A 19,406-nucleotide genomic window follows, 5' to 3' on the forward strand; every position below is an offset into this window, starting at 1 on the left:
AATAAATTTAAATTCAAACACAAAATGACCTGAATAAAAATAATATAATCAGACTTTTTTTGCAGAGAATATTACTTAAATTGTTTCTCTTACCCTGTTAGCAATTTTTAGTTTTAAGTGTAATTGTTACATTAAAGGACCAGTGAGTAGATTTTTCGTGGCGTCTAGTGGCGAGTGTTGCGACCAACAGCTCAGTCCTTTTGAAATGCATAGTGAAGCTACGGTAGCCGCAAAAGGACAAACACGCCATTGTCTGAGACAATGTAATAAAAAACATGCTCTTAAACAGTTTGTCAGTTTAGGGCAAAACACGGCGGTGCGAAATGGCGACTTCCATGTAAGAAACACGCAGTGTATGTAGATAAAAGTTTATTTTGTAAGGTTTTTTACACCACTGATAATATGCATATCATATTGCATTTCTGTCAAGCGATCCTTCTAAAAGTCACACAATGCCACTTTAAAGATAAAAAACACGATTTGTCAGCAAGGTAAGAACAATAATTCATGATACTGTACATTCTCTGAAAACAAGTCTCAGTGTATTGTGCAATATTTCATTTTAAGTAAATTCAGACCTTATTTAACCCAAGACTAGGACGTCAGGTGATGTGGAATATCCTGTTTTTTTTTCTGGCCGCAAAAGTACTTTCAGTATTATTCAGATAACATCCATTGTGTCACTGTCTCTAATGTATGTGAAAGAAAAAGTATTTATCTTACCGGGATGGTAACCTTGGTTTGTCACCATGTATGTTTTGTTTGTAGGCTGGGTTACACATGTCAGTTGATGGTCTAAGGCTTTGGTTATGTGGCATTGTATATCTCCTGTGAAAAACACATAGTTTTGCCTATAAGTAGTCATACCTACAATACAACTACAACTATTTTATTAAATAAAAAGTGGTATATTTAAATTAAATATTTATTAATATAAATGGTGGCCTTGTTTATTCAAAATTAATTTGCTTTTAAAGGGACACTCCACTTTTTTGAAAATATGCTGATTTTCCAGTACCCCTAGAGTTAACTCTTGCACCGCCAGCGTTTTTAAAAAAAGTTGCCAGCCAGCGCCAGCGTTTTTCATGATTTTCACCAAAGTTTAATGCCTTCCAGAAAATGTTCTTCTTTAAATATATAAACATACAATATACCCAATAATAGAACAGACCCTCTGCTTTCAAAAAAAAAAAAAAAACGTTTCATCCTACCTTCAGTGGTTCTTTTGTTATCAGCTTTTGAATATGGGTAGGTTTCTGCAAAAACACCACACTTTGAGCAAAAAGCAGAGATAATTACATTTTTTTGACAGACTTTTCATAGAGATCCCATTCAGAGCGATCTTTATAACAGACACGGACATGCAGCCGCTTGCCATAGGGCAAAACTTCCGGGTTTGAAAATGCCACCTGGTGGATAATAGCGGTATTGCGGAAAGACGGAAAATCTCGTCATTGGCGGGGAAGCGTTTTCTATGGAGCGAATTTTGTGCCAAAATTTTACAAACAAATACAGCATTTTGCAAACAAACTCAATCTGCTTTGCAAAGGGAAAACTTGACTCGCAAACAAACAGAAAACGCTTTGCAAATAATAAAGGCAATTTGAGAGAAAATGCAGATGTGTTACAAATATGTACTGTGTTTTGTAAATGTGACCATGATTTTTTCACAAATGTGACCATGATTTTTTCACAAATGTGACCATGATTTTCTCACAAATGGGACCATGATTTTCTCACAAATGTGACCATGATTTTCTCACAAATGGGACCATGATTTTCTCACAAATGGGACCATGATTTTCTCACAAATGGGACCATGCAATCCAGAACAGCAGATGGCGCTGTTTCAACTTTTTCAGGCATTGGAAAAAAGCCCAGGGGAAAAGCCCTGAATTTTAACATACATATCACCGCTGACAGTGGCAGCAACTGAATAAAGACATTTCATTTGTCGGGCTTCATTCTGTTAATCTCACTGATTTTATTGTAAGTGTTAATAATAATAAATGTTTGTTAATAGTAAACAAATTCTGTGTGTCAAGACAATGAATTCAACTTACAATGCTTATCAAAAGATGCAGGATAATAAATGAAACTCTTTGGAGAAAGAGTGTGGTAGGGACATAATAAACCCAACATCGGCTGTCTGGACAGAGTGGCCAGTTCAAGCAACAGTAACCAACCAACCAGGATCATAGTCATTTGAGCACTCTGAACAAGATAAACTTCTACAAAATGTTAATCCTTTTAAAGTTGGTCTTATCTTGTCAGGCTAGGAGGACCAGTTTAAACCAGCTTATTTCACAATAGCCAAGCTGGCAAAGCTTCCAGCCTAGTCAAGCTGGTTTGGGCTGGTGTGATCAGCCTGACCAGCTACAGTATAAAAGCAAAAATCCTTCTAATACTAGCTTAAAGGGGACAGAGAATGAAAAAACATTTTTACCTTGTCTTTGTTGAATAATGGTAGTCTACCCGCATTCACAAACATACAAAAAGTGCTAGCCATGCTAAACATCTCAGTCTCATAGAAATTCCTCTTTTAGAAATGTCAGCCAGAAAACGGCCCAATCTGAAAAACTGATGCTTATGACATCACAGGCATCTCCCTGCCCCTCCACTTTAAAATAATTGGCTACATTTTTTAGTGGCAGCAAAGTCAGCCAATCAGTAATGAGATTGCAAGTTAAGCCAGTAGGGGGAGACAAATAGGTGCAAAACCACTTGTTTAAATTCCCCACCCTAATAGAGCTATCTGAGAGAGGTTTTTAGGAAGCTTCTAAGGCATTACAGACCCAAACAAAAATTTTTTTGTCTACATGTCACATCACAGAACAAGAATAAATACCCCGTTCAATCATTCTATGTCACCTTTAAGCTAAAACCAGGCTGGAACACCATCTTAACACTCTGGGGTCGGCTGCGGCGCGGGCGCCGCAAACTCTTTATTTTTCAATCACTCCCCAAAGAGACTTAGATAACTCTGCTGATTTTGGACATACAGATATGATTTATACATCATTTAAAACGTTAAAGTGTCTAGTTTTTTTCTGTCCACTCCCAATAAAAACAGAATGTTGTGCTTTTCGCAAAATTAAGAAAATAAACATGATGCGCATTTTGTTCTCTCTCCCTATGTGAATTCCTTTCAGAAACACGTCAGAAAAATGAACTGTAACTTAACGAATACTTGTCATACAAACAAAAGATAAATGTCTACATAATGCTTCGAATGTCTGCTTTTAAATGATGTAAGTGAAATCGAAAACAAATATTGTAATTCGTTGTTAACTGTATTAGAAGAGAGAGATGTACCGTCTTTCTTCTGTTGCTTCATTATCTATAATGAGCCACGCCCCGCTCCATTGAAGAGAAGAGCAGAGATCATCCATATTCATTAATCAACCCCACAGTCAATGGACATTCCGTCTCTGCAGCCATTCACTGCTGTGTTGAGTTTTAATCCGAGTGCTGGAAACATGACATCTACTTGTTTACTAGTGACTGTAACTAAAGTTATCTCCAGACGCGAGTGTGACTCGATCGACGTCCAAACGCACACACAAACACACAATGCCTCATATTTGAAGCGCTTTGTGGTATCATTATAAAAGATGCGATTGCACACACCACATAACTGTTTACTCGCGCCTAATTCTCCAGACAGACGCGAGTGTGTGTGCTTCGTCAGTGTGATGGGATCGATGTTCAAACTCACACACACACGATGCCTCATTTTTGACGCGCCTTGTGGTATTCTTAAGATGCAAGTGTGTGTGCTTCGTCTGTGTGACGCGATGTCCAAATGCACACACAAACACACAATGCTTCATATTTGACGCACTTTGTGGTGTTCTTATAAAAGATGCAAGTGTGTGTGCTTCGTCTGTGTGACGCGATGTCCAAACTCACACACAAACATACGATGCCTCATATTTGACGCACTTTGTGGTGTTCTTATAAAAGATGCAAGTGTGTGTGCTTCGACGGTGTGACGCGATGTACAAATGCACACACAAAGACACGATGGGCTCTATTTTGCACCCAGCGCAATTGACTTTGTCCGTGACGCATGTATCATTCGTATTTTGCCCCCGCGCACAGCGGGTTTTTCCCGTCACAGAAGCACGTCGGCAAACTAGGGAATGAACTTGCGCTCCCTGGGTGGTTCAGCGCAAAAAAAGAGGCGTGTTCCGGCGCAAACCATCCCTGATGCTATTTTGCAGTTTCAAAAAACAATTGCGCCACTGACCAGAAAAAAAAAGTTTAAAGTCAGTGGCCCGTTGCGCGTTGTTCATTATGCTATTTTAAGGGCGCATGCTTGACCATAATGTATAGGGTGCACAACGCGCATACACTTTGCTTATCTAATCTACACAGATGCAACAGTTATTTTTGCAAATCATAAATTGTTACACTTAAAAATATTAATACACGAGATAAGGGAGTAGTTGTAGTGGACCGGCATTCGTCAAACTTTTATGACCCCCTCCCCCACCCGGTGACAGTTGCTGTCTGACAGGTCGTTTTTATGACCCCTTGACAGATGGCGTTTTATGACCCCTTGACAGATGGTGTTTTATGACCCCATGACAGATGGTGTTTTGACAGGTTGTGTTTTATGACCCTTAACAGATGGTTTTATGACAGTTTGTGTTTTATGACTCCTTAACAGATGGTGTTTTGACAGTTTGTGTTTTTATGACTTGTTTGACAGGGGGCGGGACCATCAATCAAAATCTGTACAAGTTGTCAACTTTAGACAGAAAGTATTTAATGGTTTTATGGCCGGTCATTTAGAGTGATTGTTTTTCCTGAGTGTATTTTATGTCAAGCCTATGCTGATATGTTTAATGACGGCTCGTGTGTGACAGCTCGTGTTTCGACATTTGATGTCAGCTCTCACCCTTCCTCCCTCCTTACTCACAAGACCTGCATTCTTTCACAGGGGTGCGTGTTGTAAAGCGATTAAAGATTTCAAAAACTCAATGTTGGTAAAACAATCCCCCATTACGGTGTCAAAAAGTAAATGTTTATTTTAGATTTAGACAAATCATGAACAATGCTACGATTAAAACTTTTGATTGTAACATCACAAGTTATTTAATTAAATATTCCGTATATGGGTATAGTTTAAGCAATGATCTGAGCCAATACTACAATCTTTAGACGATAGTCTAAACTAAATAAATTTTTAAACGGTTCAGGAATTCCGTGAATCTTTTCATAACCTGCACTATAGTTTCACGCGTATTAAAGATCCGGCGGTGCCTGACAAAGCGCCGGGTGAGTGTTCATATCTGCCATTTTAAAATAATGTTAATAAATGTAATTCTGTCCACTATGGCAAAATAGGATTTTATTTTAGATTTAGTGGAATCTTTAACCATGTCTCTGATTAAGACATGTGTATACGTGCACAGATGGTGACAGAGAAACTTATATATGACGTTAATAATCTTTTAAATGTTTTTAAGACGTATTCACCCCATTTTGGGGTTTTATTTTTAATTAAAGGCTTCTTAAAACATGTGTGAATATGTGTATATTATACAAAGAGTCTTATATTGTCTGCTCTGACAAAAATAAAGTATTTTTTTAGGTTTAGGGGAATTGACTGCGTGTGTCTTATAAATACAACTTGATAATACGTTTGTTTTGTAAAGAGACTTCTTTAAAGTCACGCAAGAATAAAATATTTTAGTTGTAACTGGTTAAACTTAAAGCCGATATTTTCTATCGAACTAGTCTATTTTCTGTTCAGACACAAAGTTTTCTGATGCTGATATTATGTCAGTGTGTGTTTGTGTGGGGGTCGTGTGATGTAATCTTTGAAAGTTTATGACCGAACCTTTATTGGGGAGCGACAAGAGATCTCCCGGAATCAGTTTGGATGGAGCAGAGCTGTTATACTCAAGTCTATTGGTATGTATGTGTTTCGCTATGTTCGTTCCAGTATTTTGTATGATTTATTTAAAAACTAAAAATTCGATCTCTGGTATTGCAGCGAAATTGTCTAAACTGGTATTAACTATTCCTGGTAAATCGCGGAGAAGAGTGGCCTGAACAAAAAAGTCAGACCGAGACTAGAACCTCCCGCAGCGTAACACGGAAATCTTGGAACAAAAGAGACGCCGACTGGCTCGTGTTGTCCGGTGTGTTTTTATTTAATCCTGTTACAATAGATTTAAACAAACTGGTTTGGTTTAATATTTTCTAATAACATGTGTTATCTGTTTTAAAGGTTTGGATATCAGAGGCAAAGCGAACGTTGTGTGTACTATTGCAAAATATATAGCGGATCTCCACGGTACGTTTATCTTGCATAAGAAAATTGTTTTATTTAGATATTTGTCCTAATAACTTGTTTTTATCTGTTTACAGGCTAGGATACAGACCACAACACTTTGGACGTATCTTTAAAAAAGATTAAAATCAGAGACTTTTTGGATTTGTCTGGGGACATTTTAAACATTTTGTGGCAAATTGGATTTAAAACATTTCGGATACTGGATACCTAGTTTGATTTGTCCACAGAGCTTGTTTAAGACGTTTTCACCGCATTTTAGGGTTTATTTTTAATTAAAGGCTTCTTAAAACATGTGTGAAAATGTGTATATTATACAATGAGTCTTATATTGTCTGCTCTGACATAAATAAATTTTTATATTAGATTTTAGATCAATTGACTGTGTGTGTTTTATGTCAAGCGTATGCTGTTATGTTTAATGACGGCTCGTGTGACAGCTTGTGTTTAGGCATTTGATGTCAGATATCACCCTTCCTCCCTCCTTTCGCACAAGACCTGCATTCTTTCACAGGGGTGCGTGTTGTAAAGCGATTAAAGATTTCTAAAACTCAATGTTGGTAAAACAATCCCCCATTACGGTGTCAAAAAAGTAAAATGTTTATTTTAGATTTAGACAAATCATGAACAATGCTATGATTAAAACATTTGTTTGTAACATCACAAGTTATTTAATGAAATATTCCGTATACGTGTATAGTTTAAGCAATGATTTGAGCCATAACCTTCGGAGCCGGCAATACTATAATCTTTAGACGAAAGTCTAAACTAAATAAAATTTTAAACGATTCATGAGTTCCGTGAATCTTTTCATGACCTGCTCTATAGATTCACACGTATTAAAGATCCGACGGTGGCTGACAAAGCGCCGGGTGAGTGTTCATATATGCCGTTTTAAAATAACCTTAATAAATGTAATTCTGTCCACTATGACAAAATAGGATTTTATTTTAGATTTAGGGGAGTCTTTAACCAAGTCTCTGACTAAGACATGTGTATACGTGCACAGATGGTGACAGAGAAACTTATATATGACGTTAATAAACTTTTAAATGTTTTTAAGACGTATTCACCCCATTTTGGGGGTTTTATTTTTAATTAAAGGCTTCTTAAAACATGTGTTAATATGTGTATATTATACAAAGAGTCTTATAGTGTCTGCTCTGACAAAAATAAATTATTATTTTAGATTTTAGGACAAATGACTGCGTCTATCTTATAAATACAACTTGATATATACGTTTGTTTTGTCAATAGACTTCTTTAAAGTCACGCAAGAATAAAATATTTTAGGTGTAACTGGTTAAACTTAAATGTACTATTATCTATTTAACTATAAGCTATATTTTCTGAGCAGATATTTTTATGTTTCTGATGCTGGTCTTATAACAGTGTGTGTGAGATGATGATGGCTGTTCACAGCAGGTGGCGGGTTGTAAACTAGGGTCTTTTTAAAACTGTAGTGGTAAAAAATGTAATAGCACATTGACAAAAATAAAGCATTTGGTTGTAACAAATTATTTAATGAAATATTCAGTATGTGTATAGCGATGAACGGTGTCAAAATCACCGGGGTCCCAACAATACTATAGTCTTTAGACTAAAGGGTATTTATTTTAATATAAATAAAATCTTAATCTTTTCGTGCACAATATTCTGATCACGCCATTAGATTGTGTACCAGCGTTTACAATAGAGAACATACGCGGATGAGTGTTCATATACACCGTTAAGAAACTTTTTTTAAACGATTAAAGACATTTTCAAATCATCTTATGGGGTTTGTTTTAAATTAATGACATCTTAAAACCAACAGGGAATATGTGTTTATTACACAATAAAATGTAATTCTGGCCGCTCTGACAAAATAAGGGTTTAATTTTAGATTTAGTGAATTCTTTAATCAAGGCTCTGATTAAAACACATGAATGCGCGAACCACAGTTGCCAGAGAACGTGCGCTGAGGCGCTCTTATGGCGTTAAGAACCTTTTTATTGTTTAAGACATTTTGACCCCATTTCCTGGTTTTGTGTCCGCTGTGGATCCCAACCTCTATGTGTTTATTATACAACAAATGCAATTCTGTCAGCATTTCTAATTTAGAACGCCTTTGATTTAAACATGAGGGTTTTAAAATGAAACGGCCATGTGACTTTTATGACAAAAGCTATTCGATCTTAATTTTTTTGTTTTAACATCCAAAAGTTTTATACACAGTCCATAATTAAACAACTAGGTGTGTATGAGTAAGATTATATCTAATGTCACACGAGCAGCACCAAATCGCGCATGTGTCTGTGTGTGTGTGTGTGTGTGCATCCAGGCTGTTTATGTGTGGGCGTGTTTATGAGACTGTGTCTTTGCAAGGTGTGTGTGCGTATGTGTGTGTGTGTGTGTGTGTGTGTGTGTGTGTGTTTGCATGGGGGTCTATGATGTCTCTGTTTGTTACTAAAGTTTTGATATTAAGTCTGTGTCCTCATTGACAATAAGTAAGGGTTTTTAGATGTAGGCTTTATTACACAGATACTGATTAAATCATGTTATGCAATATTTGCGATTTAAAGAAACTTAAAAGGTTTAAGACATTTTATCTCACATTGTGGTGTTGTTTTTTAATTAATGTAACCTTAAAACCCTCTGTTATCCATTTAGGGAACAATAAAATGTTAGCAAGTATTATTTATCAAAGTTGACGATGTTATAAGCCAGGATGTCACTAACGTGACAACAAACATTTATTTAAAGACAAAACATTTTAACAAAATTGCCATGGCTTACAGAGACACACTAGACTTAATAATAAAAATAAAAATATACTATTCGAACATCCTAACATGGTATTAGGTTAGATTAGGTTTTAAGGTCAATCAGCGTCTTTAGCTTTACAACTTACAGCACAAAACCCCCCCAATGACAGGATTTTTATGAAGTGGAGCAGACCCTTGGTATGCCTGTGGGGTTAGGTACAACTAAGGTCAACATCTATCAGTGCATAATAAGCAAACATGAAATTATATTTTAACTATGGTTTGTTAATGATGTTGCTAGGTTCGCGTATTTTTTCTGAAACAAACTTTTCTTTTCAAACTTAGTTAGGATACACACGTTTGTCGCCTCAAACACCTGATCAAAGTTTTTCTTCGCTAGCGACAACTAATGTCTGAGATTTTGTAAATTCATCAGATGTTTCTTACTTGTGTATTTTCTTAAACAAACTTTTTCTTTTCAATCTTAGACAGTCTTCATACGTTTGTCTTTCGATAAGTTGTTCATAGTTTTTCTTCGCTAGTGTCAACTCATGTATGAGATTTGTAAATTTCATCATATGTTCTTACATGTGTATTTTCTGAAACAAATTTATGCTTTTCAAACTCAGGTAGTCATCATACTTTTGTCTCTACATACATTTGTTCAAAGTTTCTTGTAGCTAGTGTCAACTGATGTCTGAGATTTTGTAAATTCAACAGATGGTCTTACGTGTGTATTTCTTAAACAAACATGTTGCTGTTCAAACTTAGGCAGTGTTCATACGTTTGTCTTTTCATAAGTTGTTCATAGTTTTTATTTGTTAGCGTCAACTAATGACAGAGATTTTGTAAACTCATCAGATTCAAACAAAACTCATTCATTTCTGTAGTTTATGTAACACCTTGTCAAACTCTTAAAGGTAGTACTATCTGTTTAAAACAACAATGCAAAGTATTTTAGATTTACTTGATAAATCTTTTACATCAAAACAAACTAGGATAGCAATATGTTTGAATCTGTAACAGGTGATACCACCAATAGCGTGTTGTACATAACAAAGTCTGTAAAATAATAAAGATTGATTAGGTTTTTATTTAGTAAACCTTTTAACACAAAGTGTAGAGTCTTTTGTATGTAACAACAAAGATGCGATGAAACAACGCAAAACAAGAGAGGATGCGTTTGTTAAAACACATATAAATTAAGATGCATACATCTACAAATGGGGCAATGTCTTTAATCTATTGGTCCAGAATTTAGAGGCTATACGGCCAAACTATTTCAAACATTGCCCCATTTGTAGATGTATGCATCTTAATTTATATGTGTTTTAACAAACGCATCCTCTCTTGTTTTGCGTTGTTTCATCGCATCTTTGTTGTTACATACAAAAGACTCTACACTTTGTGTTAAAAGGTTTACTAAATAAAAACCTAATCAATCTTTATTATTTTACAGACTTTGTTATGTACAACATGCTATTGGTGGTATCACCTGTTTGCATTGTTGTTTTAAACAGATAGTACTACCTTTAAGAGTTTGACAAGGTGTTACATAAACTACAGAAATGAATGAGTTTTGTTTGAATCTGATGAGTTTACAAAATCTCTGTCATTAGTTGACGCTAACAAATAAAAACTATGAACAACTTATGAAAAGACAAACGTATGAACACTGCCTAAGTTTGAACAGCAACATGTTTGTTTAAGAAATACACACGTAAGACCATCTGTTGAATTTACAAAATCTCAGACATCAGTTGACACTAGCTACAAGAAACTTTGAACAAATGTATGTAGAGACAAAAGTATGATGACTACCTGAGTTTGAAAAGCATAAATTTGTTTCAGAAAATACACATGTAAGAACATATGATGAAATTTACAAATCTCATACATGAGTTGACACTAGCGAAGAAAAACTATGAACAACTTATCGAAAGACAAACGTATGAAGACTGTCTAAGATTGAAAAGAAAAAGTTTGTTTAAGAAAATACACAAGTAAGAAACATCTGATGAATTTACAAAATCTCAGACATTAGTTGTCGCTAGCGAAGAAAAACTTTGATCAGGTGTTTGAGGCGACAAACGTGTGTATCCTAACTAAGTTTGAAAAGAAAAGTTTGTTTCAGAAAAAATACGCGAACCTAGCAACATCATTAACAAACCATAGTTAAAATATAATTTCATGTTTGCTTATTATGCACTGATAGATGTTGACCTTAGTTGTACCTAACCCCACAGGCATACCAAGGGTCTGCTCCACTTCATAAAAATCCTGTCATTGGGGGGGTTTTGTGCTGTAAGTTGTAAAGCTAAAGACGCTGATTGACCTTAAAACCTAATCTAACCTAATACCATGTTAGGATGTTCGAATAGTATATTTTTATTTTTATTATTAAGTCTAGTGTGTCTCTGTAAGCCATGGCAATTTTGTTAAAATGTTTTGTCTTTAAATAAATGTTTGTTGTCACGTTAGTGACATCCTGGCTTATAACATCGTCAACTTTGATAAATAATACTTGCTAACATTTTATTGTTCCCTAAATGGATAACAGAGGGTTTTAAGGTTACATTAATTAAAAAACAACACCACAATGTGAGATAAAATGTCTTAAACCTTTTAAGTTTCTTTAAATCGCAAATATTGCATAACATGATTTAATCAGTATCTGTGTAATAAAGCCTACATCTAAAAACCCTTACTTATTGTCAATGAGGACACAGACTTAATATCAAAACTTTAGTAACAAACAGAGACATCATAGACCCCCATGCAAACACACACACACACACACACACACACACACACACACATACGCACACACACCTTGCAAAGACACAGTCTCATAAACACGCCCACACATAAACAGCCTGGATGCACACACACACACACACACAGACACATGCGCGATTTGGTGCTGCTCGTGTGACATTAGATATAATCTTACTCATACACACCTAGTTGTTTAATTATGGACTGTGTATAAAACTTTTGGATGTTAAAACAAAAAAATTAAGATCGAATAGCTTTTGTCATAAAAGTCACATGGCCGTTTCATTTTAAAACCCTCATGTTTAAATCAAAGGCGTTCTAAATTAGAAATGCTGACAGAATTGCATTTGTTGTATAATAAACACATAGAGGTTGGGATCCACAGCGGACACAAAACCAGGAAATGGGGTCAAAATGTCTTAAACAATAAAAAGGTTCTTAACGCCATAAGAGCGCCTCAGCGCACGTTCTCTGGCAACTGTGGTTCGCGCATTCATGTGTTTTAATCAGAGCCTTGATTAAAGAATTCACTAAATCTAAAATTAAACCCTTATTTTGTCAGAGCGGCCAGAATTACATTTTATTGTGTAATAAACACATATTCCCTGTTGGTTTTAAGATGTCATTAATTTAAAACAAACCCCATAAGATGATTTGAAAATGTCTTTAATCGTTTAAAAAAAGTTTCTTAACGGTGTATATGAACACTCATCCGCGTATGTTCTCTATTGTAAACGCTGGTACACAATCTAATGGCGTGATCAGAATATTGTGCACGAAAAGATTAAGATTTTATTTATATTAAAATAAATACCCTTTAGTCTAAAGACTATAGTATTGTTGGGACCCCGGTGATTTTGACACCGTTCATCGCTATACACATACTGAATATTTCATTAAATAATTTGTTACAACCAAATGCTTTATTTTTGTCAATGTGCTATTACATTTTTTACCACTACAGTTTTAAAAAGACCCTAGTTTACAACCCGCCACCTGCTGTGAACAGCCATCATCATCTCACACACACTGTTATAAGACCAGCATCAGAAACATAAAAATATCTGCTCAGAAAATATAGCTTATAGTTAAATAGATAATAGTACATTTAAGTTTAACCAGTTACACCTAAAATATTTTATTCTTGCGTGACTTTAAAGAAGTCTATTGACAAAACAAACGTATATATCAAGTTGTATTTATAAGATAGACGCAGTCATTTGTCCTAAAATCTAAAATAATAATTTATTTTTGTCAGAGCAGACACTATAAGACTCTTTGTATAATATACACATATTAACACATGTTTTAAGAAGCCTTTAATTAAAAATAAAACCCCCAAAATGGGGTGAATACGTCTTAAAAACATTTAAAAGTTTATTAACGTCATATATAAGTTTCTCTGTCACCATCTGTGCACGTATACACATGTCTTAGTCAGAGACTTGGTTAAAGACTCCCCTAAATCTAAAATAAAATCCTATTTTGTCATAGTGGACAGAATTACATTTATTAAGGTTATTTTAAAACGGCATATATGAACACTCACCCGGCGCTTTGTCAGCCACCGTCGGATCTTTAATACGTGTGAATCTATAGAGCAGGTCATGAAAAGATTCACGGAACTCATGAATCGTTTAAAATTTTATTTAGTTTAGACTTTCGTCTAAAGATTATAGTATTGCCGGCTCCGAAGGTTATGGCTCAAATCATTGCTTAAACTATACACGTATACGGAATATTTCATTAAATAACTTGTGATGTTACAAACAAATGTTTTAATCATAGCATTGTTCATGATTTGTCTAAATCTAAAATAAACATTTTACTTTTTTGACACCGTAATGGGGGATTGTTTTACCAACATTGAGTTTTAGAAATCTTTAATCGCTTTACAACACGCACCCCTGTGAAAGAATGCAGGTCTTGTGCGAAAGGAGGGAGGAAGGGTGATATCTGACATCAAATGCCTAAACACAAGCTGTCACACGAGCCGTCATTAAACATAACAGCATACGCTTGACATAAAACACACACAGTCAATTGATCTAAAATCTAATATAAAAATTTATTTATGTCAGAGCAGACAATATAAGACTCATTGTATAATATACACATTTTCACACATGTTTTAAGAAGCCTTTAATTAAAAATAAACCCTAAAATGCGGTGAAAACGTCTTAAACAAGCTCTGTGGACAAATCAAACTAGGTATCCAGTATCCGAAATGTTTTAAATCCAATTTGCCACAAAATGTTTAAAATGTCCCCAGACAAATCCAAAAAGTCTCTGATTTTAATCTTTTTTAAAGATACGTCCAAAGTGTTGTGGTCTGTATCCTAGCCTGTAAACAGATAAAAACAAGTTATTAGGACAAATATCTAAATAAAACAATTTTCTTATGCAAGATAAACGTACCGTGGAGATCCGCTATATATTTTGCAATAGTACACACAACGTTCGCTTTGCCTCTGATATCCAAACCTTTAAAACAGATAACACATGTTATTAGAAAATATTAAACCAAACCAGTTTGTTTAAATCTATTGTAACAGGATTAAATAAAAACACACCGGACAACACGAGCCAGTCGGCGTCTCTTTTGTTCCAAGATTTCCGTGTTACGCTGCGGGAGGTTCTAGTCTCGGTCTGACTTTTTTGTTCAGGCCACTCTTCTCCGCGATTTACCAGGAATAGTTAATACCAGTTTAGACAATTTCGCTGCAATACCAGAGATCGAATTTTTAGTTTTTAAATAAATCATACAAAATACTGGAACGAACATAGCGAAACACATACATACCAATAGACTTGAGTATAACAGCTCTGCTCCATCCAAACTGATTCCGGGAGATCTCTTGTCGCTCCCCAATAAAGGTTCGGTCATAAACTTTCAAAGATTACATCACACGACCCCCACACAAACACACACTGACATAATATCAGCATCAGAAAACTTTGTGTCTGAACAGAAAATAGACTAGTTCGATAGAAAATATCGGCTTTAAGTTTAACCAGTTACAACTAAAATATTTTATTCTTGCGTGACTTTAAAGAAGTCTCTTTACAAAACAAACGTATTATCAAGTTGTATTTATAAGACACACGCAGTCAATTCCCCTAAACCTAAAAAAATACTTTATTTTTGTCAGAGCAGACAATATAAGACTCTTTGTATAATATACACATATTCACACATGTTTTAAGAAGCCTTTAATTAAAAATAAAACCCCAAAATGGGGTGAATACGTCTTAAAAACATTTAAAAGATTATTAACGTCATATATAAGTTTCTCTGTCACCATCTGTGCACATATACACATGTCTTAATCAGAGACATGGTTAAAGATTCCACTAAATCTAAAATAAAATCCTATTTTGCCATAGTGGACAGAATTACATTTATTAACATTATTTTAAAATGGCAGATATGAACACTCACCCGGCGCTTTGTCAGGCACCGCCGGATCTTTAATACGCGTGAAACTATAGTGCAGGTTATGAAAAGATTCACGGAATTCCTGAACCGTTTAAAAATTTATTTAGTTTAGACTATCGTCTAAAGATTGTAGTATTGGCTCAGATCATTGCTTAAACTATACCCATATACGGAATATTTAATTAAATAACTTGTGATGTTACAATCAAAAGTTTTAATCGTAGCATTGTTCATGATTTGTCTAAATCTAAAATAAACATTTACTTTTTGACACCGTAATGGGGGATTGTTTTACCAACATTGAGTTTTTGAAATCTTTAATCGCTTTACAACACGCACCCCTGTGAAAGAATGCAGGTCTTGTGAGTAAGGAGGGAGGAAGGGTGAGAGCTGACATCAAATGTCGAAACACGAGCTGTCACACACGAGCCGTCATTAAACATATCAGCATAGGCTTGACATAAAATACACTCAGGAAAAACAATCACTCTAAATGACCGGCCATAAAACCATTAAATACTTTCTGTCTAAAGTTGACAACTTGTACAGATTTTGATTGATGGTCCCGCCCCCTGTCAAACAAGTCATAAAAACACAAACTGTCAAAACACCATCTGTTAAGGAGTCATAAAACACAAACTGTCATAAAACCATCTGTTAAGGGTCATAAAACACAACCTGTCAAAACACCATCTGTCATGGGGTCATAAAACACCATCTGTCAAGGGGTCATAAAACGCCATCTGTCAAGGGGTCATAAAAACGACCTGTCAGACAGCAACTGTCACCGGGTGGGGGAGGGGGTCATAAAAGTTTGACGAATGCCGGTCCACTACAACTACTTAAGGGGAATCATAGTGGTGAGCATTGATTTGATTTGATTTGATTTGATTTAATGGTTTATTTTAAAAGGGGACAGCGCAATTTCATAAAACACATGTACAAACATTGTTAAAAAAGCCAGAATTAGCCAAAAGGCTATTTTTCATCTGCATTGTGGTGATAGTTTTTATTTATTCTCATGCAAATAACGATTAAAATATTTTCATAAGTTTGTTGTGTGGCTGTATTACGTTTATTTTATGTAAATAATAATTAAAATGTTTTCATAAGAAACCTTAATGTATATGAACTTGATTTGTAAGAGTACTTTGGGGTTGGACCTTGCTTGCGTTTCTTGGGTCCGATTTCAAAGCCCCCAAACCCTTTCAGCGGTGAGGGTGGACGCAGCGAGGTCCTCTGCTGGCGTCAAGTCCTGAGGCAGATCCACCTCCCGTTACACGGCGTGCCCGATTTATGCTGGCAAGCGTGGGATTCCCCCGTACAAGGACGTCGGTCTCCTCGGCTGTGAACCGCTCCTGGCGTGCGCCTGGTAAATCCGTCATAATAATAGCAACCCGCCATGGAACTTGCGCCCTTGCGTTTAAAGGGAATGTTGGCTAGCGTTCTGATTGGTTTATTTGACGTTACGCCCAAACCACACCTATGAATAATGAACCTACTTCAGACCAACCCCTTATTGATTTGCGCCCGGCGCAAGAGTTATTTCTCACGCCGGGAAAATAGCAACAGCGCCCAAGATCCGCCCACAAACTCACTTGCGCGTTGCGCTTCGCACTTGCGTTTCAGATCGTTAAAATAGGGCCCGCTGCCTCATTTGACGCGCTTTTTGGTATTCTTATAAAAGACGATTGCAAACATCACATCTACTTGGGTACTCTCGCCTAGTAAATAAAAGTTATCTCCATGTGCTTATGTTTTCTTTGTGCTTCCGTCAGACGTGATCAACTGCCAAACGCATACACAAACACACAATCATATTTGACGCACTTTGTATTAAGACGCATCTAAACACATCTAAAACCCAGTTTATTCGCGTATATCTCTGCACAGTAAGTTTATTTAATGCAGGATCATGCATGTGAAGGCATTTCTTTTGTCTTGCTTTCACAAACAAACACTTAACAATAATGGCATATTCACATTCCTGCCTAAAGGCTCATTATGCAGCTCATTATGCAAGTGTATTGTTCTTCAGCAGTGTATTGTCAATCACAGATTATTCAAGAGCTTCCAGCCTCCTTGCATATTGCCTTCCTAACCAAAAAGTGACTTTGAAATTGTAAATCAATATATTGTGTTATGTGAAGGAGTAAGCAGAATGATTTTCACATCATTTTAAAGAAAAAACTCTAGACTACTAGATCCTGCTTTGAAAAGTTTTAGGAAAACATGTTTAGAATGAGTTTTGTGGACTTATATCAGTCACTTAAATTTTTTTCTTTTTCAAAAACCACGCATAAACATTTTTCTCTCAAAAATACAAACATGTACATACATGTTAATCATATAATATAGTAGCCCAGTTTGTGCTGAATGCAGTGTTATAAGACTTTTGCCATTATTATGTTTTTAAGCAACTGAAAAAAGCACAAATGTCAGTGCAGGTCAAAACTTCTCCAGGGCCCTAAAAACCCCTTAGACCCCAGAGGGTTAAACCAGTCAACCAGCATAGGCTGGTATTAGCTGTTATTTTTCTGCAGGGGATATAATAAATGTTATTTATAATGCACTTTCTAAAACTCAAAGCACCATAATATATGAGATTCTCAGGAACATACACATACAAAAGTAAACAAGTTAGTAATAATCATTTTGCAATAGTAAGCTATTTTAAAAGGATAAGTCTTTAAGGATCACTTAAAACAGTCCAGTGATGGTGAGTTTCTTATCACCAAAAGAAGAGAATTAACAGAATCAGACGGGGTATAGGGATTGACAATTGCAAATGTATAGAATTCAGATGGAATTCAATGTCTTTACACACAGAATGTGTTTACTATTAACAGACATTAATTATTATCAACACTTTCAATAAATCCAGAGATTAACAACATGAACCACGAAAAATTAATTTAGTCTTTATTCAGTTGCTGGCACTGTCCGGGGTGATATGTAAGTTAAAATTCAGGGCTTTTCAGGGAGACTAGTTGAAAATGCCTAATAAGGTTGAAACAGCGCCATCTGCTGTTTTGGATTGCATGGTCACATTTGTGAGAAAATCATGGTCCCGTTTGTGAGAAAATCATGGTCCCATTTGTGAGAAAATCATGGTCCCATTTGTGAGAAAATCATGGTCACATTTGTGAGAAAATCATGGTCACATTTGTGAGAAAATCATGGTCCCATTTGTGAGAAAATCATGGTCCCATTTGTGAGAAAATCATGGTCACATTTGTGAGAAAATCATGGTCACATTTGTGAGAAAATCATGGTCCCATTTGTGAGAAAATCATGGTCACATTTGTGAAAAAATCATGGTCATATTTACAAAACACAGTACATATTTGTAACACCTCTGCATTTTCTCTCAAATTGCCTTTATTATTTGCAAAGTTTTTTCTGTTAGTTTGCGAGTCAAGTTTTCCCTTTGCAAAGCAGATTGAGTTTGTTTGCAAAATGCCAAATTTGTTTGTAAAATTATGGCACAAAATTCGCTCCATAGTTTTCTCTTAATTGACGAGATATCTCGTCAATGGCGGTGAAAGAGTTAAACATTTTATTTTTACTGTTTTGGAATTCATTCAGTCGATCTCCAGGTTTGGCGGTACCACTTTTAGCATAGCTTAGCATAATCCATTGAATCTGATTAGACAATTAGCCTCACGCTAAAACATAACCAGAGTTTCGGTATTTTTCCAATTTAAAACTTTACTTTTCTGTAGTTTCATTGTGTACTAAGACCAAATGAAAATTAAAAGTTGAGTCGCCAGAATGAGAGTAAAGTTCCTAGTCATATCTGCCTAGAAAATCACAACTTCCGTTGGTCTTAGCACACGATGTAACTGCAGAAGAGTCAAGTTTTAAATAGGAAAATATTGAAACTCTTATTTTTAGCGCAATGCTAATGAGATCTAATCAGATTCAATGGATTGTGCTAAGCTATGCTAAAAGTGGTAGTTCCAGACCCGGAGATCAGCTGAATGGATTCCAAAATGGTAAAAATCAAATGTTTAACTCTAGTGGAGCTGGAAAAAAGTGGAGTGTCCCTTTAATTATGATAATTATTTCATCTGTATGAATACATTTATGTAACTCTAAACAATTCTAGGATCAAAATGTGTCTTTCTTTAAG

The 19,406-nt window shown here is 35.5% G+C and overlaps 1 protein-coding gene and 2 long non-coding RNA genes across 3 annotated transcripts in view; 1 reads left to right on the forward strand and 2 right to left on the reverse strand.

Annotated features, from left to right (window-relative positions):
* The window catches only part of LOC135773571 (fibrocystin-L-like), a 125,810-nt gene that overhangs the window by 42,565 nt on the left and 63,839 nt on the right, over nt 1–19,406 (reverse strand). The window contains exon 35 of the mRNA XM_065283237.1: nt 724–828. Within this exon, the coding sequence (XP_065139309.1) occupies nt 724–828 (105 nt within the window). The remainder of the gene's footprint in view (nt 1–723; nt 829–19,406) is intronic.
* Nucleotides 5,401–6,679, forward strand: LOC135778234 (uncharacterized). Its single transcript, XR_012335477.1, has 3 exons — nt 5,401–5,925; nt 6,008–6,155; nt 6,245–6,679. It is a non-coding gene; the product is annotated as an uncharacterized lncRNA (long non-coding RNA).
* Nucleotides 14,239–16,104, reverse strand: LOC135778229 (uncharacterized). Its single transcript, XR_010544465.2, has 3 exons — nt 14,636–16,104; nt 14,406–14,553; nt 14,239–14,316 (listed from the first exon to the last, which is right to left on the reverse strand). It is a non-coding gene; the product is annotated as an uncharacterized lncRNA (long non-coding RNA).

Source organism: Paramisgurnus dabryanus, chromosome 19, assembly GCF_030506205.2.
Source record: "Paramisgurnus dabryanus chromosome 19, PD_genome_1.1, whole genome shotgun sequence".
Classification (NCBI taxonomy): domain Eukaryota; kingdom Metazoa; phylum Chordata; class Actinopteri; order Cypriniformes; family Cobitidae; genus Paramisgurnus; species Paramisgurnus dabryanus.